This window comes from Xenopus laevis, chromosome 5S, assembly GCF_017654675.1.
Source record: "Xenopus laevis strain J_2021 chromosome 5S, Xenopus_laevis_v10.1, whole genome shotgun sequence".
NCBI lineage: Eukaryota > Metazoa > Chordata > Amphibia > Anura > Pipidae > Xenopus > Xenopus laevis.
The window spans coordinates 87354363-87380260 of NC_054380.1; the positions used below are offsets into that span (position 1 = coordinate 87354363).

Sequence of the window (25898 nt, forward strand, 5' to 3'; positions counted from 1 at the left end):
TTTATTTTTTGGTCAAAACTCACAAATTCGAATTTAAAACCACCGACTCGAATTTGAATGGGAAATGTATCACTCCTCGAACCTGACTAGCTCATGTAGAAGTCAATGGCAGGGAATAGTAGTGATGAGCCAAATTTTTGGCAAGTTTTGCATCGGAAATGATACCCCATAGACTCTTTATGGAAGAAAAAAATTGTTGCGTCAAAAAAAAAGTTTTTTCCCGGAGAAAAACTTCAAGTCGAGTTTTCAGGTTGGGATTATTTGATTGAATTTTAGATATTCAATTTTATACTGTTCGAATTGTGACTAAAATTGAATTTATTCGAGTTTTAAAAAATTCACATTACTCTAAAATTCGACCTTTGATAAATAAACCCCTTACAGAATGTAAGTAAAGTGCACATCTAGAGCTGTAGAGTTGTGCTCCAGCAGATGGCGACTCCTTACCAATGACCATCCAGCAGTATTAAATGCCTTTCAGCACAGGTCAACATTGATGGATTGTCCTTGTGGACCTTGTATATACAGAATAGACACTATACACGCCTGCCAGCCCACAGACTTGTAGGCAAAAACCGCAAAGTGTCTGACTTCAGCTTCAGTCTATAATGCCGTTAAAAGGGCTAAGTACTTGCTATATTTTTACTCTTCAAGTTAGTAAGCAGGTGTTTGTAGTAATTCTTACTAGAAGAGGCACCGTGTGGTGGTGACTCTACTCTTGCCAACAGTGCTCACATTGAAGAGTCTTTGGTCTAATGACTGGGAGTTGAGTGAGATTCCTGGCCTGTGTGTTGGTGCTGCTTCTTTTATGTTAGCACCTTCATTTGTAGAGGGGAAACGACAAAAATGGGAAAGGTTTTAAACATTAAATAAATATTCTGTAATGTTGCTATTAAAAGCCTGTCTTCAGCAAGACTATTTATTTTCATGTATAAACTCCAGTCCTGCACCTTTGCCAGAACTGACATAGAATTATCCGTTAAATCAATAGTAGAGTTTCATTGCATGAAACCTTATAAAAAGGCCCTATGTCATTTAAATGTATGATTACTTTATTTTCACCAACTGAATATTGTATATGTAAAAAAACTTATTTGAAAGTTGTTGCTGAACTATAGACGTCAAACAGCTGAGGGTGCTGGCAATTGTAGCTTATCAGATGGAAACTGACTGACTATTTCTGCACGCTTAGAGCTAGACTAAGCAGGAGAGGACTGTGTCAGTGACAGAAGACATCCTACAAGTGGATGTAGTGGCATGTGTCGGTAATAATGGGATTGATATGTAAGGTGTAAATATACACATACACCCTAGTGTGGAGATTAATTGGAAGGAGTTTAGCGATGTAATGGCTGCCCTGCAGTTGGTGTCAAGTCCCTAAGCCTCAGTGCCAACTTTTTAAGTCGTTTGGGGGCATTGTACTTTGTTTAGCGTTAAATAACCAAATTGTGACAGCTCATTTGTTCTTTGTGCTGCCAGGGAAATGAGAAATACACTGAGGCAGCTGTAGATGATAGCTCAATGCCAGGAAGTTGTGTGCCATATTATGTTATCTTAGTCGGACATTTCTCTTGTGCAGCTTGGTTTTAATGCAATTGTCTGTGTATAGGCATTACTTATATGGTAGGTGACTGCCTCATGTTATGATATCCGATCCACGAGAGTTGCCCATTTGTTAATTAATGTACAAGGCCGAATATTAATATTTCCGAAAATGTGTATGGAAATTTTATGCACTCATTAGAACTAGAACTAGAATAGCTTCCTTCTGCGTATCCGGATGCTTGCCACTAAACCTAGCCACAGAAAGTATTTAATTACAAACAGGCCTTTACTTTGTCTATGGTTCCCGTACAAACCTGTTCCAATGGATCAACTCCTGATTCTGACTTCTTGACGGTATAGTGTAGTAGTATATGGGAGTTTATCAGTGATGAGTAAAGTCATTTTAGGTGCATTCTTCCCTTGCGAGTCTCATGCTATTTGCTTAATATGTTGGGTTATATAAATAGGCAGTCAGATTGCACTCTCATGAGCCTTAGAAGGTTGATGACATAGCTCAGATGTTTGGAGGGACATCTGTAAGATTAGAGGCATTGTCAGACAACTTTTGGTAAATGTGCACTGGGGAATATTACACAAAGCAATTTTTTCTACAGTAGTATCAGCTCTTATAAGGGCAGAGACACAGAAAAATCCCGGAGATTAGTCGCCCGGCGTCAAATCTCCTCCTCTTCGGGACGACTAACCTCTCCGAACCGCCTTCCCGGACTTCCTGCTGCCTAGAATGAAAATCGCCAGGTGGATGGCACTTGGAGCACTTCGTTTTCTGAAGTTTCCTCATGAGTCAAGTTCGAGCGACTTCGCAAAACCAAGCCCTCCGAGTTCGATCCCGCTGGTGATTTTCATTCTAGCCGGTGGGCAGGCAGTTCGCCGTGAAGAAGAGGAAATTTGTCTCAGGGCGACTAATCTCCCTAATTTTGCCCGTGTGTCTCCCCTTATAGGTTTAGTAGTATTTTCCTGTGTTGTATTTTCTTTTTTACTAACAAGATTAGGTTTTGATAGTGTTTTGGGAAGTACTTTTATACAACATTTGCATTTTTAGCCAAGTTCTAACTGCCTATATACCTGTATTGCTGAGCAGCATTGAGTATTTATCACTTTCTCTCCTATCCATCCTAATGCGGGTGGTTATCATTCCTTTAAATAATTGTAGCTTTGTAAAAGTCCAAGGAATAAAAAAAAGTCACAAGGCTTTCCATGTGCTTCAAGAAGGTCTCTGGCATCCAAAAAAGGGCTGGGATATTGCTGGTGATAGATGAGGCGTGTGATAATACTGCTGTAAATCACTCTTTATATAAATACATCATTTACTTCTCATTGGAAGTCGGACCTGAAATGAAAGTATTTGAAAGCAGTGCACAAACAGAAGGTTTAAGTTAGGGAACTTTATATAATGGTTATTTAATGTTAGTTTTAGACTAAACCTCTATTATTTTTCTTTTTTTCACGGTTTAACAGGATCTTGCTGTATCTGAGAATTTCCTCTCGTTTTCTATGCTTTAGGAGCCTTAGTCAGAATGGATTTGAACCTATTGCTTTATTTATTTATTTATTTTTTAAAATATTTTATTTGATTATCATGATAAACAAAGAACCTATTACTTTAAATGGATAATTTTGTTAGGTGTTAATGCCAATTGGCATGAATGGAAAGTCAACAGCTGAAGAGGTAGAAGTGGCCATTGCCACTTGAATCCCTATGTACTCCAATTGTTTAATCAGCATCCTAAAAGATTGGATCCATGCAGTTTGGCCAAGTCAAGTAACATGAGTGTTTGGTCTCTATACTTAGCAATCAACCAAATAACATAAAAGTCCATCAAGTTCAACCCCTCCAAATAAAAACCCAGCATCTATACACACACACCCTTCCCTTCTTTCACATAAGTTCTATATACCCATACCTATACTAACTATAGAGGTAAGTATCACAATAGCCTTTGATATTATGTCTGTCCAAGAAATCATCCAAGCCATTCTTAAAGGCATTAACTGAATCAGCCATCACAACATCACCTGGCAGTGCATTCCATAACCTCACTATAGTTACATAATTAAATCAATCCACTACATGTTCAGCCAAACTGTTGAGCCAATTGGCAGGAAGCATACTAGAGCTTTTGTGCCATTTGTGTGCTCTGTAATAAGAGGACATATGGCTACATCACAAGATTTCTCAGATTCAGTGGGGTTTATGGACACTCTCTGTAGTACTTTGGTTAAATGTAATTGTTTTTAAAGCTCTAGTATGCTTCCTGCCAATTTGCTCAAGAGTTTGGCTGAAAATGTAGTGGATTGATCTGGCAAGAAACAGTACAGCAGCTTCCATTCATATACTATAAATAACATTTTAGATTAATGAAGCTCCCTGTTCAGAATATCCTATGCTAATTTGGTTATCTGAATATTTATAGACCAAGATAAATTGAACAATAACCCTACGTATTCTTAGTGCAAGCTATTACGGATCTGTACAAGTTTTAGTACTTGGACTTAGTGCAGTTTGTTACACCAAATACTGTCCATTTCCCAGGTAAAGGCAAACTCTGTGGTCTACAAGTCTCCTAGGTTGAATTACTAGTGATGGGATATGTACATAACTGAATAGCGCAAATGCAGTTGCACAAAGTAGATTTTGGTATGAAGAAATGGGCGCCTCACAGATTCCTGACTGGGCTGTTTCCCTGTGGAATTTATTAACTTTATTTTATGTAAGTAACCATGCTGTGTTCAACTATCTTCTCTTCTGGAAGTAGCTAACAGAACATCTCTGTTTATTTGGTACTATTTTTTTTAAACTAAACATTTATATCACATAGAGGTGTAGGGGCGAACAGCAAAGCTTCCTCCTGACATTCTGTGCATAATTCTGTCAGGTAGGATTTATCGTCAGAGGTTTTTTCAAGTCTCTGCAATGAGCAAATGGATGAAAGGTTTTTACTGCAGGCATCAAGTTGTCTGTTAGCAGAAGCATTTGTTCAGCCCCTGCTTCCATCTTGTATAGCATGTGCTGGAATCCTGTTCTATTTTTCATGCATTATAGGACTCATCTCTCATACACATGCTCATTTTTCTGGACTCTTTCTATGCCTTATTAAAATGGCTATTTCATATTTATATATGTGTTTCAATATTTTGCTTTACTGTCCCCCCATCATTTTATTCTTCTTACTTGCATTTCCACTTCAGGTTTTCTTCAGCCTGAGCTTGGTTTTTTAGTGCCTGGCTACTACAGGTATACGATCCCTTATCCAAAAACCTGTTATCTTAAAACTACGGAATTACTGGAAGGCCTCTTTCAACAAACAAACACTTTTAAAAATGTTTTACATTTTTAAAAAAATGATTCCCTTGTATCTGTAATAATAAATCAGAACCTTGTATTTGGTCCTAACTAAGCTGCAGAAATCCATATTGGTGGTAAAATAATACTGTGCTTATATACTGTTTAAATGTTTTTTAGTAGACTTATGGTATGGAGATCCAAATTACAGTATTACCCCTTATCTGGAAAATGCCAGGTCCCAACCATTCTCGGATACCATACTTGCACTTATATCATGGAAGGCCCCATACAGTGAGCTGCTTTTTGAGTATCTAGCAGCCAGTTTGGTATTAGTTCTTTGAATTTACTGAGTTATATATCTCTAGTGAAAACTAGACTGGAGTACTGTAACTGAAATGTCCTTAGAGTCCAGTGGAATGTTTTCTAAATAAATAAATTAGATCCATAATAGCCAGAATATGGCTGATAGTTAACAGAAGAATAAAGGGAGAAGGCACTGATATTTGAAGTGCAGGCTAGTGAATTTGATAGGTCTTGTGAGCTAAAGGAATATTTCTTCAAAGTAAGTCTGTGTGATGATTGAGTTCTTCGTTACAAGCCTGTTTATTAAAAGAAAAAAAGACTAAACAGATATCTAGAAGGACACATGTAATAAAACTTTATACAGCAAAAACACAATCACTTCATTTCAGGGGCTCAAAAGTAATTGGGCCATTGACTCAAAGGCTATTTCATGGGCAGGTTTGGGCAATTCCTTCATTATGTCATTATCAATTAAGCAGATAAAAGCCCTGGAGTTTATTTGGGGGGGGGGGGGGTGCTTGTATGTGGAAGATTTTGCTGTGAACAGACACCATACAGTCAAAGGAGCTCTCCATGCAGGTGAAACAAGCCATCCTTAAGCTGCAAAAACAGAAAAAAAAACATCTGAGAAATTGTTACAATATTAGGAGTGGCAAAATCTACAGTTTGGTACATCCTGAGAAATAAAGAAAGCACTGGTGAACTCAGCAATGCAAAAAGACCTGGACATCCAAGTAGGGTTATTCTTCTTTGCTTTAATAAACTCCCCGGTTGTTTTGGCTGTATGTTTTGTCCATCTGTATTATGAAACGCCTCCCAATCAATTTGACTGCATTTAGCTGGATTTGAGCAGACAGCGTCTCTGAACACCTCAGAATTCATTCGACTGCTTCTGTCCTGTGTCACATCATGGATAAACACTAGTGTCCCAGTGCCACTGGCAGCCATGCACGCCCAAGCCATCACACTGCCTCCACCATGTTTTATAGAGATGTGGTATGCTTTGGATCATGAGCCTTCTCCATACTACTTTCTTGCCATCCTGGAAGAGGTTGATCTTGGTTTCATCTGTCCAAAGAATGTTTTTCCAGAACTGTGCTGGCTTTTTTCTATTTTTTTTTATTTATTTTTTTTAGCAAAGACCTTTCTATTCTTGATGCTTATGAGTGGCTTGCACCTTGCCGTGCACCCTCTGTATTTACTTTCATGCAGTCTTCACTTTATGGTAGATTTGGATATCAATACGCCTACCTCTTGGAGAGTGTTGTTCACTTGTTTGGCTGTTGTGAAGGGGTTTCTCTTTACCATGGAAATGATTCTGCGATCATCCACCACTGTTGTCTTCCATAGATGTCCAGGTCTTTTTGCGTTGCTGAGTTCACCAGTGCTTTCTTTCTTTCTTCGGATGTACCAAACTGTAGATTTTTCCACTCCTAATATTGTAACAATTTCTCGGATGGGTTTTTTCTGTTTTTGCAGCTTAAGGATGGCTTGTTTCACCTGCATGGAGAACTCCTTTGTTGTCTGTTCACAGCAAAATCTTCCACATACAAGCACCCCCCCTCAAATCAACTCCAGGGCTTTTATCTGCTTCTTTGATAATGACATAACGAAGGAATTGCCAACACCTGCCCATGAAATAGCCTTTGAGTCAATGGTGTAATTGCTTTTTGAGCCCCTGAAATGAAGTGATTGCGTTAAAAAAAAGCTTTAGTTCCTCACATTTTTATGCAATCTTTTTGTTCAACCCACTGAATTAAAGCTGAAAGTCTGCAGTTCAACTCTATCTGAGTTGTTTCATTTAAAATTCATTGTGGTAATGTACAGAACCGAAATTAGAAAAAAGTTGTATCTGTCCAAAAGGAAGTGAAAAGGAACAGCAATAAACAACTTCATAAAGTCATAATTCAAGTTCTCGTGCAGTCTATGTTGCAAATTTTGCCAGGCAACAAGGGGCAACCCATTTAAAAGTGGTAAGGCACTCCAGGTACAGAAGTATCCTCAATCTGAACTATAGCCTGTTTTGAGAAATTGTAAACCCCTGAAACCCCAGGTATAACCCTGAGTTAAGGACAGTTATATTAATATAGTATAGTGATCATTAAACATCAAGCACAGCACACTTGAGCAGAGCAAAGGAAAAAAAAAAAGGCAAGTTTTGTTTTCATTGTTCTTATTTGTCGACTTGTTGTAGACTACTTTATATTAGAGCCTGTCAAGCAAATCCCCATGTTTTTCCCCCATAGTCATTGCTGGGTAACCATTTTTTAATGTGCGATGTGTGAGAGTTGTATTGGGTAAAGTATTCAATATGTATGCTGCAGTGTTCTGATGGTGGGGAGGGGGCAAGTGAATGGGGAAGGCTTCTGAATTATATAAAACTTTTTAAGCACATTTCAGTAAACCACCTGCCTTTTTGTAAACCGTGTATTTCCATGCACATCCTGTTAAATAATCCCTCATTTCTTGATTTCACCAATAAAAGAAGCAGCTTTTAGGATTTTGTGTAGGTTTATTATCTTGTTCTCCCCTTTAAAAAAGAACATTACAACCATAAGTAGCAGGTAGCACCTGCCAAAGTGATCCTGATTTGTCATGGTTTTTCTAATGTTCTGATTGCGTTCACTGCTTACCCGTAAGGTAAGGTAACCCTGTTTAGAATTATATAACCCGCAAGTGCTATAATATTATTGGCGTTTCAATGTAAATCCAAGAGGCAGCAAATTAATTTGGATGTTATCGCATTTGGTATCTGTATCCAATAATGCTGTTTCTAAGTGGCTAGTCCATCTGCTCCTTAAGCCTCTTTAGCAGCAACTGACTGTCTTGTTGATACCTCATTTTACCTTGTGATTCCAGCCATACTGTGGGTAAACTGATATTGTTTCTGTGCTCACAAATGTTTAATCAGTCTTTATTTAAAGCATTGTACAGGCTGCAATATGCACATGTCAGTTTCATGTGTATGATGTCCTATGCAGCTGTTCTTTGGAGTAGTAGTCATTGCTTATCTGAGTTACTGCTCACGTGTTCATCAATACATCTGTAATTTTAGAGTTTAAAGACAAATTGCAGTCGCTTGTCTTTCTTGAAAAAAGATCTCCAAGGGATGATCATCTGCCATGTAGTTTTTTTCCAGCATTGACATTTATAAATAATGTACAAATTATACTCCAGCATCTCTTTAAGTTAAACATTGCACTTCATGATTGTTTAACAGTTTGTATCCAACTCACACATAGCTGCTTGTTCCTCTGTCTTCCCAGCTTCATTCTCTGTAAGTAGCAAAGTGTCTAATAATATAGCAGATGATTCAAGTTGAGCGTTGCATAGCCTCAGAGGGCTCTGATACATACCTGGGTTGATGCTGTTCCTCATTCCGCGTATCATGATAAGCTTGGAATTCTCAGCCATAGAATTCCGAAATGAGATGCGCCTAGAACAGTTCCTCAAGAGATTTACTGACTGCATGCCATGGAAGTTACATTTAATATAGCGGCGGAATGCATCTCGAAATGTCTTGTTAAAAAGAGTGTAAACCAGTGGGTTGACACCAGAGGAAATGTACCCCACCCAGACGAATATATCCATCAGCATCATAATGACATCTTCATCACATTGATCTTTCCCACACAGAACTGAGGCCACATTGGTTAAGAAAAATGGACACCACATGAAGACAAAGAGAAAAAAAACTATCCCTAGAACTTTTGAAGCCCTCTGTTCATTGGTGATTGTTTGCATAGACTTCTTACCAACACTGGATAGCCTGCGAATGGGTAGTTCTTCCCCAGTAATACTGAGTGTCCCATCTTTCCTTGCTCCCTCTAGCATGGCTATCTTTTCTGGGGAAGAGCCAGGAGTCATGTCTCTCTGGAAGACCGTAGACACTGTGGACCATGTGAGGCGCTGCGGTGGCTTGTTTTTGATTAAATATGCTTTCTTCCTTAGTAGGTGGATTGTCAGGAAATAAATGACCACCATGATCCCAAATGGGACAAAAAAAGCAGCCATGGAACCATAAATAATGAAATATTTGAAAGGCTCTATTTGAATTACACAGGTGTAGCTTGCGCTGAAGGTGCTGTTTGGGTTTAGGAGACCTTTTATTGGGATAGGAACAGCAATGCCTGCAAGAGAAAGATAAGATTTTGTATAAACGCACTGATTATTGTAAGCACTATACTGGAGATGTTTATTTCTGTGGTTATCAAACACTTCTACGAATATAATCCCCCGAGGATCTGCTAATGTTTTGTGAATGCCCTAAACACTCTTTCTGTTGGGGTATCTTTAATAAAGTCCTAATAATCACAAATGGTACACAGCACTACAGAAGAGAAAGATCGGTAGCTTTTCAGTTGGCACTGTGCTATAGTTTAATATCCAGGAAAACATGCTATTCAAACCACATCACCTTTCTTTTCATGGTTACAGATTTCTCAGAATCTGATTTTTTCTCTGTCCCCCTCTTGCAGCTGCTATGGGCTGATTACCAATGCTTTATAGTGTAAGGTCCAAGTAATTTGATCATTTTAGAATCTAAGCTATTCCAAGCGACAGCAAATTAAAATAAATTGTTTCGAGAGTGTTTTGTGAGGATGCATGGTGTAGGTTTTCATCATGTCCCAGATACCGAGCTCACCTTCACAGCTGCAGGATTCAGTATGGATCAGGGGAGTTGTTATAGCGCCTCTTAACTAGTAAGTGCTGTTGCCAGTGTGTCTGAAGGCTCAGAATTAGGAAATGTGCTATTTGTATAACTCCACTTCTACATAATAGAATTAAAGGCCTTTGGGCTAATACCAATATTAATTATAGAGTACTTTACTGCCTCTCTTTTTGTTGGTCCAAAGCTCTAGTTGAAGGAAATGTTCCAGTGTTAATCTTTCTAGTTAAAGTGGATCTATTCTTTAAAAAAAAAAAAAAGTGCGGTGGTTAAAGGGCGTGGTTCACCTTTAAATTAACTTTTAGTATATTATAAAATGCCTAATTCTAAGCAACTTTTGAATTGGCCTTCATTATTTATTTCTTATAGTTTTTGAATTATTTGCCTTCTCCTGACACTTTCCAGCTTTCAAATGGGGGTCACTGACCCCATCTAAAAACAAATACTCTGTAAGGCTACACATTTATTGTTATTGCTTAGAGATTCTGGAATTACTTTTTAGAAGGCCAAAAAAATTATTCTTACTGTAGCGATAAGCACAAGTGTAAACCTTTGCATTAGTGCTAACATTGGCTGAAATTTATGAAGTACAAGTACTTTATAGAAGGAAAGTTTAAGAGCTAATGTCCACCCCATGTGTCATTCCCAATCTCATATAAAGACTATCATTTCTTTTGACCAGGGATTACTTTACCTCCTGTGTCCATATGTTTTTGTATTTCTTTTGTTTGTTACATATATATCCCTTATAATTTACAATGCTGTGGAATATGCTGGCACTTAATGAATATCTGTAATCAATAATGCAACAAGGTTTGGTTGAATATAAAGTGGATAGAATGAGGAGCAGGAAATGCTATGTTTTTCACAGGTCTAGTGCAGGAACTAATAGAGTAACAAAACGGAATACTTGTAGATATCTTAATGAAGGTAAACAACATAAAATTCCCCTACCTGCTGATATGACCCATACCACAGCAATTTTGATGAGTGTTTTTCCTCTGGAGTTGTATTGGCTTGCTTGTATAGGCTTTTTTATGGCAATATAGCGATCCAGAGATATGGCACATAGGTGCATGATGGATGCTGTGGAAAACAGGACATCAAGAAATAGCCATATGGCACAGAGGCACTGTGGGAGTTGCCAGACTTGATCTGAAAGAGAGAATAATACAGGTGAGTGCGGACTAAGTGAGAGTGTTGTAGACTATCTAAACCTATTTGATGGAAAGTTTTATCCCGCTTGCAGTGACTGAAGTCTTGGCAAGGACAGTATCTTTGTAAGATGTTGTGGAATGCATTAAGAATATATATATCACCTTACGTTAATTATATGGAACCCCAGAACTAGCTTGTATTTGTACTTGATAACAATTTAGTGATAGGGAAAAAAAGATTGCTCCATTACAGTATGTTCTTATTCTAGTAATTGTAATCATTGTGGAACACAACACCTACACTATATGTAGCAAAAACACAAAAGCATGAAAAAAAAGTTATACTAGGGAAGGTATTGCATTGGTTCTCAACCACCGTATAATTGTATCTGCAATTAAATAGATAACCAATGTCCGAGCATCTGGAAACTGATGGAAAAAAATGCAGAAAACCTGTTGTCCGCAAAGGACTGACCACATGTATATATGCGAGCCTCCTCAAAGGCTTGTACCATGTGAACAGTTTGTTCAGCTCTCTAAACTGTTTTATGCTACTTCACACACATACACAGGTCTCCTGTCTGCAAAGTGGCAGGATGATTGTTGTTCTTGGGAATTCTCTGCAGCAGAAGAAAAGCATGAATGGGAAATTGCTTATACACACCTCCCTAGTGCTAAGCCCAGGTGCTATTTTCATCTTGCTCATGTCTGTTACATAGCATAGTGTCTATGGAAGCCAACATAGTTATGATTATCTCATTTTACTACCTTGTGCACATGGTACAATCTTTTTAACTCAGCTTTGTTGTCTTTTCCCAAGTCTTCTATAAATTGCACAGCTCGTCACTTCCTCACAACCAGGTTTTATTAAATTTTTTATATTATGTAATTAATGAAAAGAGTTGTGTAATGAAAGGAACTGTAATCCTAAACAATATCTATTCATTAAAGGAACAGTAACACCAAAAAATTAAAAGTTCTGTGATGCTTCAGAAACTATACTTTAGTTTATATAAACAAGTTGCTGGGTAGCTGTGGGGTAGCCATTCAAAGCTGAAAAGGAAAAAAGGCACAGGATTGCACAGAAAAAGAACAGATTAGCTCTGTAGTAAACAATGAGATTATTCATTGCTTATCTGATATCAACTACAGTGAAACCTCAATTTTAAGTACCCTGATTTTAAGTTTTCCCTCATTTAACATTTTTTGTTTGTGGTCCGACCAATTTATAATGCATTTCAATGGGTGCATTTCCCTAAATTTTAAGTAATATTTTCCCAGATTTTACATCACAATTTTGTCCTGATGTACCCAAAAACAGTTTTTTTCCTTTATGAATGTTATTATTTGTGAAATAAAGCGGTTTAAAATACTAACCAAATGTATACGTTACCATGGTTCTGCCTGTAAATGGTCAATTCCAATGAGTCTGCCCCTTATACAGCACCAATCACTTATTGCTGTAGGTTGTGTATGTGACTGAAAAATGTAAAATGGGGGTTCTACTGTATGTGACCTGTGCTTGAATGGCTGCCCCCATGGCTACACAGCAACTCGTTTATATAAACTACAGTAGTGTTTCTGAAACAAAAACCCAAGTTTTACTAGTGCAGGGGGGGAAGGGCGGGCTGACAGCAGAGGGTAAGGGAAGAAGGGTGGGCTGAGAGCAGAGGGGAAGGGAGGAAGGGCAGACTCACAGCAGAGGGGAAGGGAGGATGCACAGGCATCAGAGGGGAAGGGAGGAAGGGTGGGCTCACAGCAACAAGCACGGGCATGGAAACAGGAGGTCGGTCAGTCAGGCTGACAGCAGCAAGCATGGCTCACAGCAGAGGGGAAGGGAGGAAGGACGGGCTCACATCAACAGGCATGGACACGGGAGGGAGGTCGGGCTGCCAGCAGCAAGCACTGTCACAGAAGGGAGGGCTGGCTGCAAGCACAGACATGGAGGGGAAGGGAGGGCTGAAAGCAAGCACAGAGGGGAAGGGCGCAGGTCTGGACTGGGAGTCAAAATAGGCCCTGGCATTCCAAGTACATTGAGGCCTAAACAGCCCCCACCAGCCCACTAATTAGTTATTTTCTATGACATTTTACAGTAGCCCCTCTGGCATTTGCCAAACCCCACAGATTGCCAGTCTGGGCCTGGAAGGGAGGGAGGGCTGAGAGCAGCAAGGAAGGGAGTGTATTCAAGCTTTCATAAACTGTCAAATTTTATTTTTAAAATGAACATGGTAATTAGGGGGTATGGCCACAAAAATGGGCATGGTCAAAAATGTTGCCGCAGTGGTATCAAGGTAGATCTGATGGGGGCCAGGTTTCGAGAGTAGATCCCAATGTAACACAGTCTGGGCACCCCTGCCCTACATGGTCTAGTTCAAGTCTTCTGTAATGTACAGCTTTGTTTCAGTGCAAACGTACTAATGTTCCAGCTCCATGGTCCAGTACTGCCTTTATTTATTTACAGGAACTGTAAACAACGCATGGTTTGGTTAGGTGCTGGCACCCCTGAGCTGTGTTTATATTCATGTGGAGGGCTTCATTGTATGTTTTTCTTGTTCAAGCCTTCTGAGCTAATGACTTTCCATGCAAAAGCTAGATTGTATTTTGTGCTTTTTGGATTCATGTTGATTCTGCACCCCCATGACTTGGCACTGAATGGGTGCATGCGTTTACCCTATATACACTAGCAGCTGACATAAACCCCTTTCAGTTCTGGTATTTTCCTCTTTTAGCTCCCCGCTATGGAGTGAGTTTGATTGCATGAAGCTTTTTTCCATTCTTTTTTTCCATGTCAGCTTGAGTTTGTTAAAATAAATATATCTTAAATTGCTGCTCTTCCATTTAAAGCTGCATGTTAAAATGTGTATAGTTAAAATAGGACATGATCTGCAGTATGCAAGATTGTTTTTATTTCATAAAACATGTGGCATTCTTTGTACTCTAGTGGAACACGGACGTAAATGCAGGACAATTGATTTTCCTCAATCTGTTAAAAACTGGCACAGACAATAATATCCAGATATAATCTGTGCAACGGTGATGGACAACCTTTAGTGCTTCAGATGAAGCTGAACTATAAATCCTAGTGTCTCTTTACAACTTTTGGCTGCTGGTAGGATGACGGGATTGTATTTCATGAAATTACTTTTCATGTATTACTATGAAACCACCTGCCTATAAATCTGTGACTGCTGTATAGAAGCTCATCGTTTTAGACCTTTGCTGTTCCTTTAAGCAGAATGTGTCCCCGTAATCCTAATACTGTATATCTAACAGAAGGGTAGACCTTTCTCTAGATTTATAATGCTTCACTGAGAAAGACCTTTCCAAGGCGGATACTACAGTCGCCCAATGGCATTAAACCGTACCTTTCTGTTCTCTTGTTTAAATCGAGCTGTTATCTGATGCAATAATCTTCAGTTGAGCAGAATGTATGATTTAATGCAGTGCAGCACACTCTTAACTTATACACTGCAGTATAATATTTGGATGATGCTTAATGGCACTCAAGAATATGGGAGCAATCCGTGTCTGGTCTGAAGGAGGATAAACACAAAGCTGCTTTACTGTGTGGCGTAGTCTCTTATGGGAACAGGAATTTCCCTTGTCAGTTGGCTGAATTCTCTCTCTGTGATTTCATATCAAAACTATGAATTCCCCAATTCCAGTGAAATGTATCCACTAGTAAAGCAATACACTGCTATCAAGATTATTACTGCTACCCTAGATACATATTAAATGTTTATCTAAACCCATTTGTCTTGAGTAAGCATCTCTTTTCTGTTGTCGCCATAGTCCTCATAGCTTTTGTTCATATTTTCATACTAAAACACAAAATAGATTACAAGGGCCTGAGGCAACAGCCGTTAAGATATTGCCAGTGCCGAATTAGAAGAGGTTCAGAAACGTGCGTCAAAAATGGCAGCACATCCATGTTTATAGTGTTGGACCTGCCATGAACCCTAAAACATACTATTTAATCCTCTCCTCGATTTTAGTAAACTATTTGCATTTCGAAGAACATCGTTTGCTTACTTTACAGAAAGCTGGGGTTTATTTTAGCTCGTCTTTTGCTTCAAGCTTAAATTATTAGTGGGTATGTGCAAGTTTCAGCAATATTATTTTACAGAGCCTATAATGTGTACTGTAAAACAAAAAAACTCCAATAAGCAACTGTACAGCAGTTGAATGGAAATACTGCAGTATTCATCATAGCATAGGTTATGCATAGAGATGCTGGATTATCAGTAATTTAATTAAATATTGCACGTTGTTTTCATAGTGTATATGTAATACTTTTTTTCCCGTTGATTATATTAATTTATATGAAAACAGCTGTGAATAAGGTGCAAGCGTGGGTGTGTGTGCATATGTGCAAAGTGTGTTGTGTGTGATCTGCCTAGAATTTGTTGGAAAAAAAACTCTTGGAAAGCTGGTTTTGTGGAAACTTGTCTTGTATTGGCATTATACTTCATGTGTACTTACTTATTATTTGCTATTAGTCTGCCCTTTGTCTTTTTTAAAAAAAAAGTTATATAGGATAACATACACAGGTTACCATACATTGAATATATGGATGGGCTGCAGCTTACCGTTTAGTTGCTTGGTTTGGATATCCTGCGGGGTATCCTGTGTCAATCCCCCAATAGAGTCAATCAAAAGAAATCCAAGTGCAGGACAAATCCACAGCAGTTTACTTGGACTGCAAAATCTTTTATTGGGAATGTGCAGAACACAGTGTTCTGCACATTCCCAATAAAAGATTTTGCAGTCCAAGTAAACTGCTGTGGATTTGTCCTGCACTTGGACAGGTTACCATACAGACTTCTAAGTAACTTAAATGGGGCATTAAGGTTAAGCAATTTAGCGTGCAAATTATGCATAGTGATGAATAAGGGAAATGGGGTCAAATGTTAATTGTTCAATACACATCCATAGGAGGCAGCCATAGCAGCTCAGCTTCTGTGAAGTATCACTATGCCACACATCATATTTTGTATGCCAGTAAAGAAAAGCCAGTCCCATGTTAACCCGTCTTGTATGTTTAGTGACAGGAACTAATTCTGCCCATCACTGTGCACAGAACAGAGTTCAGCTGAAATGCCTTATTGTATTGTCTAAAATATGTCCTGTGTGTGCAGTTTCCGGCAGGTCGCATTCATTCCTGGAACTGCACACGGTAGGGATGCCAGTGGGATCTGTTTTTTTTTTTCTGCTGTCTGTTTGTACATAAGTGATGTCTGCCTTAGGCCTTAGTTTAGTCAACTCAGAAACTAAAGACTTTAATAAAATACAATGTTTTTCAGAATCAGAAAACACTTTGAGACCCAAAAAAAAAGACTTAAAATGTATATTATTCTAAACAGAATAAAGGTGGTCCCTGCATTAAAGTAAAAGGAAAGGCTTGGTGCTCTTTGGGGTCCCAAATGTTAGGCACCCCAAGTGATTGTATTGACTTCCCTGAAACCACGGGCTGATGCTACTATCAGCAGAAAACTGCCCCCGTGAGCACCACAAAGCGATCCACTGCCATCTTCCTCTGTCTTCACGCGGCTGCGCATGTGCAGTAGAACTAAAAGCCGAACTTTAACTAAAAAGCCGGCTATTTCATTCAACTGCACATGCGTTTGCCCCGGGAAATTTGAAGAAAGAGTAAAACGGAAGAGGATCGTTCCGTGGTGCTCACTGGTATAACCCCGGGCCGGTGCAGTTTTCTGCTGATAGGAGCACTGGCCCTGGGTTTCAGGTAAGTCAATATAATCACTTGGGGGTGCCTAACATTTGGCAACCCCAAGTTCACCAAGCCTTTCCTTCTCCTTTAAAGGGATCCTGTCATCGGAAAACATGTTTTTTTTTCAAAACGCATCAGTTAATAGTGCTACTCCAGCAGAATTCTGCACTGAAATCCATTTCTCAAAAGAGCAACAGATTTTTTATATTCAATTTTGAAATCTAACATGGGGCTAGACATTTTGTCAATTTCCCAGCTGCCCCTGGTCATGTGTCTTGTGCCTGCACTTTAGGAGAGAAATGCTTTCTGGCAGGCTACTGTTTTTCCTTCTCAATGTAACTGAATGTGTCTCAGTGAGACATGGGTTTTTACTATTGAGTGTTGTTCTTAGATCTACCAGGCAGCTGTTATCTTGTGTTAGGGAGCTGTTATCTGGTTACCTTCCCATTGTTCTTTTGTTAGGCTGCTGGGGGGGAAAAGGGAAGGGGGTGATATCACTCCAACTTGCAGTACAGCAGTAAAGAGTGATTGAAGTTTATCAGAGCACAAGTCACATGACTTGGGACAGCTGGGAAATTGACAATATGTCTAGCCCCATGTCAGATTTCAAAATTGAATATAAAAAAAATATGTTTGCTCTTTTGAGAAATGGATTTCAGTGCAGAATTCTGCTGGAGCAGCACTATTAACTGATTCATTTTGAAAAATTTTTTTTTTCCCATGACAGTATCCCTTTAAGTCAATAAAGACAGGGTTGTTTAGTAATAATCTACATGTAAGAGTATGAATTGGGTGTTAACTGAAGATGGACACACTTGCCTAGATCATATTCATCTAAAATCTTAACTATATAGGTAATTTCAGCTCATCAACAAGGGGCCGTATGACATTTGAAAGATATGATTGAACATTTTAATCTGCTACAAGCAGGACACTTGCTGCCTTTTCTATCCACCAATAATTTATGGATTGCTTTATACAAACTACTGACTTCTACACTGTGCTGCTGAATATGGCGGTGCTTGATGATAGTAACAAATGTTGATTTAATGAAGACTAATTTTAGTGTATAATGTCTATAAAGAGCACTAAATGAAATGAGTTACAGATTATACAGATTTATAACTGTACTTATCTGAGCAGGTTTTTAGCTAATCTTTCAGTGCAAAGTTAAAAGCAGAGCTGTAAAATCTGGGGGGTACATAATTCAAGTCACGTTTGAAAGACTTTCTTTAAACAAATGTTAAACATGCCAAGAGTCAAGCATAAGGATAATTGAAACTTTTTATTTTCCTGGAAAACCCGTCTTGCTTTGTCAGAATAATGCTGTTTCAAAAGAAGTTGCTTTCAATGTATTTAAAGGGGAAGGAGCAATGTACATATGTTGCATGCAAAACTATTTTTGTAAATGGCCAAACTATGCTTTATGTTAAGCACCACAGTGTTTGGGGGCTAGGAGGTATAGGTTCTTTACAATGGGGCACTGGGCATTGCCTGTTAGTTAAGTAATCCTTTGCATAGGTATATAATGAAGAGTTAGGGAGACTTGTCTTATTCCAAAAAAAGAGGCAATCTGGTATATGTATATACTGTACGTATACATGTACAGTATGTCACAGTATTGGAGCACTGGAGAACTCTGTATAGCAGACAGTTAAGCCTGATCATTTGTTCTTATTAAAAGCACTAATCCTTGCTTTAAACTGGAAGATTAGAAAGGTAGAAATACATTCCACATGCAGCCCTTCAGTTGGTTTCTATGGCCCACCCCTACTCCAGTGCACCAGAGCATACCAGCACTGCTATAATCATATGCTTTGTTTATTTTCTGATCTCGCCTACTTTTCTTGTATAAAGTCCTGACTCTTTTTGTGTGAGACCTAAACTAGGTAGTGCTATGTTGCATGTGGGCCAATTAGTTGTCATTCTGTGCATTCAAATGCCAGATTTATATTAAAATGTTGATATCTGTGGAACCATTTTGCTGAGTGGGAAACCATAAATAAAACCACTGAATACCACACCAGGCCCATGGCCTCTGGTTGGACAGCTCTGAAAGAAAGCAAACAGGCCCATGCAGAGGATCTTGTATGGGCCAGGGATATACAAGTGTACAAATGGCTATAATGGTCAAAATTGTAAATTATTTTTGTACGGCTAATCTCATTTAATAGCTCCGGTATCAGAAGTTTTTTTATGTAAAACCAAAGGATAATTTCCTTACAATGGGACATGTCCTTAAAAAAATAGAAATACAACAGGTATATTCAACATGCGTCTTTTCTGCTTATCTTAATCCAAAATTGTATTATTCAATAAGGAAACTGCTTGTATATTTGTGGCCTAAATGTTGCTACTCGAAGGTTGCTTGCCATTTTCAGAGTCTTGGCAAACCTGCGCTGCACCAATCTGATTTACAAGTACAACTGCATGGCAGCCGTTTTCCAGAATTGTCACTTTAGCCCTGGCTAAGTTTGTTTTGTCTGTAATTTTGATGGATTTATACTAGTACCATTATAGCAATTACTTACAGGGTGGACCATAAAATGCACATGCATGGCATAGTTTTACCAGTATTAATTTGTTGTCTCTGATATTTTCTATACCTAATATAACTATACCTAATATAAATAAGATTTTCGAGTGTAATACTTTTACTTTTTCCTGTCCTTTTGAGAGTAGTTTCTACTCTCTACGTTCTACAGCACAAACAAGTAGAAAACTTGAATATTTGAAGTTCCATACTTAATCTGATGACTATATAGAGAAAGAGTCCTAAATGTCAGTGCTCAAGGCATAATCAATAAATGTATCCCAATACATAAACCTCTTTTGATCTCTTCAGTATTTTGATCTTTGTAGTTAATCATCAGCTCTAGTTTTGTACACTAGTATATACACATACCAGCAATCCTATTTCTGGGTTCTGTATAATGCAAGGTAGCTGCTCCCAGCAGTAGCAGAGAGAGCCTCGAGCTCTGGCAGGTTTTATTAATGTAGATAAACAAAGTGCTTTTTGTGTTTATGCGGTACTATCCTGTTGAAGCAGCCCTATCAATGGCCACACATTGTACCTGTACACAGGTGCAATTATGGACAAATAAGTAGGATAGGACATGTGATTTGTGTATTTTCACATTTATGTTCTACGGCGACTTCCAGCACAGCTTGAACTGCGTGGAGCTTCCAGCTGCAGAGATGAGAGGGCACAATCTTTCACTACAAGTTCACTGGTGACTATGCGCAGAGAAATGTGTAGAGTTGCTAGCAGGGAAGCAGATGCCTGTCTGCCATTTGTAGAATGAGCTTTCATTTTTTTACAGATTTTTTTTTGGTTTGCATTCAAGGAAAGCAGAAAAATTAAAAAAAATAAGGGAAAATATGCTGTGCTGTTATAGTTTTAGTTTTCCAAATGATGAGTGAAATGTGTCCATGCTGTACCTATAAAATAGTAACCTGCTTAATTGTTTTCTCCCAATGGTGTTTCTGGTGTAAGCAATAGATGCTGCTCTTGCCCTACTTTAGCAACATGGGAATTAAAGTTGGGGCTTAGAGCTTTATTTTCAAAAGTTTACGGTAGAATCAAAGCAGAATAAGAGGAAAAAGCCCTGGAGTGGATTTCTTCTACCGTAACTACTTTTACTAAAAACTCAAATGGCAAGTTGTGCCAGAATCAGAAAACACAATCACCTCAAAAACTGTGTGACAATTCTTGGTTGAGTAGAAGCATGTACAGGTATGGGACAGGTTATCCAAACTGCTCGGGACCTGATGTTATCTGGATAATGGATCTTTGCATAATTTGGATCTTCATACCTTAAGTCTACTAGAGAATCATGTAATCATTAAATAAACCCAATAAGCTGGCGTTGCTTCCAATAAGGATAAATTATATCTTAGTTTGGATCAAGTACAAGCTATTATTTTATTATTACCGAGAAAAAGGAACTAATTTTTTAAAATTTGGGAGACAGCCTTTCTGTAATTCTGAGCTTTCTGGATAACAGGTTTTCGGATAACGGATCCCATACCTGTTCTCCTATCACCTACTACCTACAAGCAGCCATATCCAAGTGAGAAAAGATCTGTGTTTATTAAGGCTGAACTACGGATGCTTGTTACTCTAATTAAACACACAATGCTCCTTCTACTTCAACATACAAACCAGTAAAGGAAATTTGGTAGTCTAAACATTTAGACTTTATTTATCCATTGGAAATTGATCTTGAGCCAAATCAGAGACTGTTAACCCGTAATTTCTGGAGAAGCCAGCAGGATGTCTATCAGCAGTTAAAAACACTTTGGGTCTGAAAGGGTTAACAACACTAATTCTTAAATACTTACTGAAGAGAATATTGAGGAGGGCGATGGGCATCACAAATATCCCAACCAGAAGATCCGCAACAGCCAGTGACATAAGGAAGTAATTGGTGGCATTCTGTAACTTCTTCTCCAGAGAAATAGCCAGGATTACCAAGATATTGCCTCCAATAGTGGGCACAATAACCATAAGGGTAAGCAGAGCCAGCCAGCATTTTTCTTGGACTGCAACGGATGCAGTGGTATTTGGGACACCCACTGAATATAAAGGGGTGAGAGTTGACATTTCGTGCCAGGGATCAGAAATAGCGTCAGCTGGTGCTCTGGCTAACTGAGGAGATGCCACCACTCGCATGTCCCAATTACTTGGAAAGTTTCCCAATTATATCCATGTCAACAAAGTTTAGAAAAAATCTGCATCCATCTCCGTGAGTATGCTGGTGGAGACAGGACTCTTTGCCATGTCTGTAGAAAGGCAAACCAGGTTTTAGAGTCCAAAAGTCTGGAGAAGCATTTGATGTAAGTGTTTGTTCAGTGTGTAAATAAGGTGTTTATCCCTGTACCAGAGGGATGATGGGTACTCTCCTGTGCTAGCTCTCTGCTCTAATCGCTAGCCTTTCACCCTCCTTTCTTCTGCCACACAAGGAGAGTCTTGATATTTTTGTGTGTGTGGGAGGTGGTTGCTTAACCCCTTTGCTGACAGAGATGGTATTTAGAAATCCAGCGATTGTCCACATGTGTGCAGCGGTCAAACCATACTGTGGGCTTTATATGGAGTAAAAGTACTAATCCATTTTACCATTTCCATGCTCTTTCCTTTGGTTTTAATATCTCTTAAATGCTTTGTGCTGCCCTGTTAATGATGTGGATAAGAGATTTGTTTGCTTGGTCTCCACTTCATTTAAACCCATCTGACTGGTTCCAGGTCTTTCACCCCAACCAGGCTGGAAATTGGGTGTCTCTGGGATTATCTTCTGGTAACCTAACTCCCAAAGGGAATGCTTTTTGCTGCCAGAATGAGCTTGTTGTCCTCGTAGTTCACCATTCTTCAAAATAGCATTCCTTCTTTTAATACTGATTAATGTATAAACTCGCAAGCCTACTTATACAGCTGTACAATGTAATGGAATATGTTGCCTTGTAGATGATGATGATAATAATAATGCTTACATGCAGCATTACCCATTTTATTTAACGCTGCACCCAACCTCTTGTGTCAGTGCTTAGTGAAAAATCTTCGCCTAAAGCAGTGAATCCCCCAAAATATAAAAGCAAGTTTACTCACCAGCCTCTCACATACAGGCTGCACTTTTATATTCAGCAGGAAGATAAAGATGGGACAGCATGTTCTCTGTTAACACATCACATACAAAACTGGAAGTATGTAGCGGCCCATGCGTTGGCTGAGATTTTGGTTTCTCTTACCTATTAAGTAAGAAGCCACTAGTTGCTGTGTGACCCAGAGGTCTGGTGTGTCCTTAAATCCCGGCACTGCATGTGCTTCTCCTGGCCTCTTAGCACTGACTCGGATCTCCCCGTCTCCTCAAGAGAATCTTACAGAGTTTGAGAGCTGGAGGTCAGCCAGGAGCCAGGCTTCACTTAATTTCTTTTTTTCCCTTTGCCTTCTGCCCCTCCTACCTCATGCAGCTGTACCCATGGGGGCTTCTCTGCTAATGCTGACATCCCAGACCCCCTACCATCAGCTTCAAAGGGTGAAAAGCATTTAACCCTATATATTTTTGGTGGTGCTGAATACATATAGCCGGATTTTTAAAAAGTATGTTATTTTTTTTTTTGTCTCACCGCATCAACAAATCTGATCTATTCATCCTCGGGTGCTCCATATTGTTCTTAGAATCGATAGCAGTGTTGAAGAAGGGTTTATTTTTATTAGCCCAAAGAATGTATAGGAAAATTATTGTATATTTTTTATGCGGTTTTTTTTTTTTTAAAATGTTTGCTTTTCTGTGTTTTACATTAAAGAAAAAAGAAATCCGCAATAGCCTCCTCCCACAGCCCTTCATGTTATAAGAATATTGTAAGTATTAGAGACCATCCTTCAGACTTTTGTTGGCTCTGTATATCTTGATTGGAGATTCTGCTCCATCTGGACCATATGAACCTGTCTGTGTCCAAGAAATCGAGTGGGAGAGTCTGGAGAATTTCATGTGCTGATATTGTATATACAGGACAGGCAGAGCGTATACCTCTCATCAAAACGAGCTTTCCTCCCTCTGTAGCATACAGAAACATCCCATACATTAACCCCTTTATGACCTCTCTAGTCCACACCAGAATTTCAAATATGCCTGATACTGCTTTTTGAATAACACGTTATTGCATAGTGTTTGAGGACTGCACCTTGTGAATCATGGCAAACTTGCTCCTGATATGGCATTACAAAAACACTACTTTTCAATTTGTAAAGAAAAGTCTAGAATCTCTGTTACTGCCTCAATTGTGTGGTCACCACCCACAGTATGTATGTATGTATGTATGTATATATATATATATATATATATATGTCACGAACACGGCACTTCCAACCGCACGTGACTTTAGGTGTGGCTATCAGGGGTCACTCACTCAGTCTCTCACCCACCTTGCACACAGGTTAGACTAACACAAAAGCACCCCAAACACCAACCAACACCCACAAAACTCATTCGCTGCCACCATCTATCATTCACAGGCGATAGAAACCTAATGTGACTATTCCCCTGTTCTCTCTTACAGGTAATAATTCACAATACACCAATGCATTAACACTCTCTCCCTATAGTCAGTTAGTTCCTACTGACTCAACAAGTACTTCAGTATGCAGAGGGTTAAGGCTCAACTCTTTCAGGCTAGGTTCGTTTAGAGCATCAAAGACAATCTTATTAAATTCTCTTTAATATTATAAAAGGTATAACAGTGCAATATACAAAAAGATGTTACAAAAAGAGACATACATTCAATAATACAATTACAAACAGTTGTAAAATAAAAGGGAAAACATGGAAAACCTATACTTAACTTCAAAGATATAGAATTCCTGGTCCTGGAGGCAAGGGGAAACAAACGGGATAACTTCCAATCGCAATTGGTCCTCCAAAGTAAATCCAAAGTTTAGTCAGAAGAGCTGACTATTTATCAGTGATTTCAGGGCATCAGGTAACTGCACACTCCCCCCTCCCTCAGGAATGTAAGGGGGCGTGGCCTAGCAGGACACAGATTGAGTTTTTATGACCTCCTGTGAGTAGGAACTGGACCAAGAATATAATGACCATAACTCCTTATTGGAACATAGGAGAGAGATGATATTATATTCATTGGTTATTAATTCTCTCAGGGATTCCATAGATACTAAACATCAATACTGTGTGACCTGCCCCTGCCCAGATATTCACATCTAATACACAGAGTACCAAACCTAGTCATGTTTGGACTCGTTGGAAAGATGAAATTGCCTCAAACCCATCATCAGGTTTTTATACTGTTGTTACAACAGGTATGGGTTCTGTAAGGATAAATATATTTAAGGATACATTATATGTGACCTTCACTTCACCTTTGAGGGTCTTGCTGGGAACTTTACGTTCTCACTCCTTGGGCTTCCCCCTCCCCATGGAATGGCTCTTATCAGCCAGGGCATGGAGGAGGGCATTACAGCTCTGACCCCTCTGACCATAGTGAACAGAGGCCTGTTATGTGTCTGATTTAGATGCTGGTAGAAATATTTCTCATGATACCTTGGCCTGTTTTATTAACTATTACAGGCCTGTATCATGACACCTCCCCTTTTTAGAGTGAGCAAGGGGAGATTGACTTACAGGTCACTCTTAACCTTGCCACAATAAAAACATAAATCCATAACCATAGCCAGGTCATTATCGAAATATCCATTCATATTATACAGTATGAGGGATCAGGCTACCTCCCCGGCCTAAAGTCTTGTTCCTTGAGGGCTGTATCAGTATAATCCCCCTGGTTTGATGTAGGTATACTTCCCATTTTGCCTCTATCTGCACTGTCTCTGGACAGAGTGCAGGTTTGCATAGTAGGCAATGGTCTATCACTGCTCTCCTCAGGCACCTGACCTATTCCTCCCACCTTGTTCACTGAGGGGCCCTCCAGCCTATCTCTAATCTCCCATTCCCTGGGCCTAGACATAGAAACTAGCTGGCGGCATCCCACCCTGTTCACTGAGGGGCCCTCCAGCCTATCTCTAATCTCCCATTCCCTGGGCCTAGACATAGAAAGTAGCTGGAGGCCTTCCACCCCCTTGATGCCACCCTGGTCTCCACTGACCTGCTTAGTCTTGGGTTGGCATAAACCACTGGGCTCGTCCTTAATACTCTGGACTTCTGGAAAAACTACTTTGTTGCTATCTGACTTGGGAGCAACTCCTGGTACTGTCAGCCTTTCCTCCTTAGTACTGACCACCTTAGCCCCCCTCAGTACTGGTTCTGGCATGAGGGCTATTCCTGGCCCACCACTACCATCACTCTCCCCAGTCTGAGTGGCACTATCCACTAGGACCCTACTCTGAGTCCTAACCACCTGTCCCTCATGCTTCTGCACTGACTCCTGAGCTTGGCGTAGCTGCTGACCTCCACTCAAGACCTCAGGCAGTTTGGGTACAGGATCAGGGATTACACGCTGGAAATCCCTCACTGCCGGTATACTACCGGGCTGCACCAGGGAGACTCCTAGGGGAAACCTCTCCTCCCCCTCTCCCTTCTTATCCCTACTTTGGGACAACACTGGTTCAGGCACTGGTTGACTCTGGCTCCTGCCTCCCAGTCCTCCCTCCCAGTTACTTTGCTGCATTGTACTTTTTACAATTACCTGTTGAGGTGGGTGGCCACACTCCAGCGCGGCTGGACC

General features: G+C 39.5%; 2 protein-coding genes across 2 annotated transcripts in view; one reads left to right on the plus strand and one right to left on the minus strand.

Annotated features, from left to right (window-relative positions):
* psmd1.S (proteasome 26S subunit, non-ATPase 1 S homeolog) overlaps positions 1–25898 on the plus strand; it is a 73321-nt gene that overhangs the window by 31727 nt on the left and 15696 nt on the right.
* Positions 8366–21400, minus strand: LOC108718039 (5-hydroxytryptamine receptor 2B). The gene is made up of 3 exons (XM_018265600.2): positions 21051–21400; positions 10776–10976; positions 8366–9282 (listed from the first exon to the last, which is right to left on the minus strand). Exons 1-3 carry the CDS (start codon positions 21379–21381, stop codon positions 8366–8368), a joined length of 1449 nt encoding a protein of 482 aa, XP_018121089.1. The 5' UTR covers positions 21382–21400.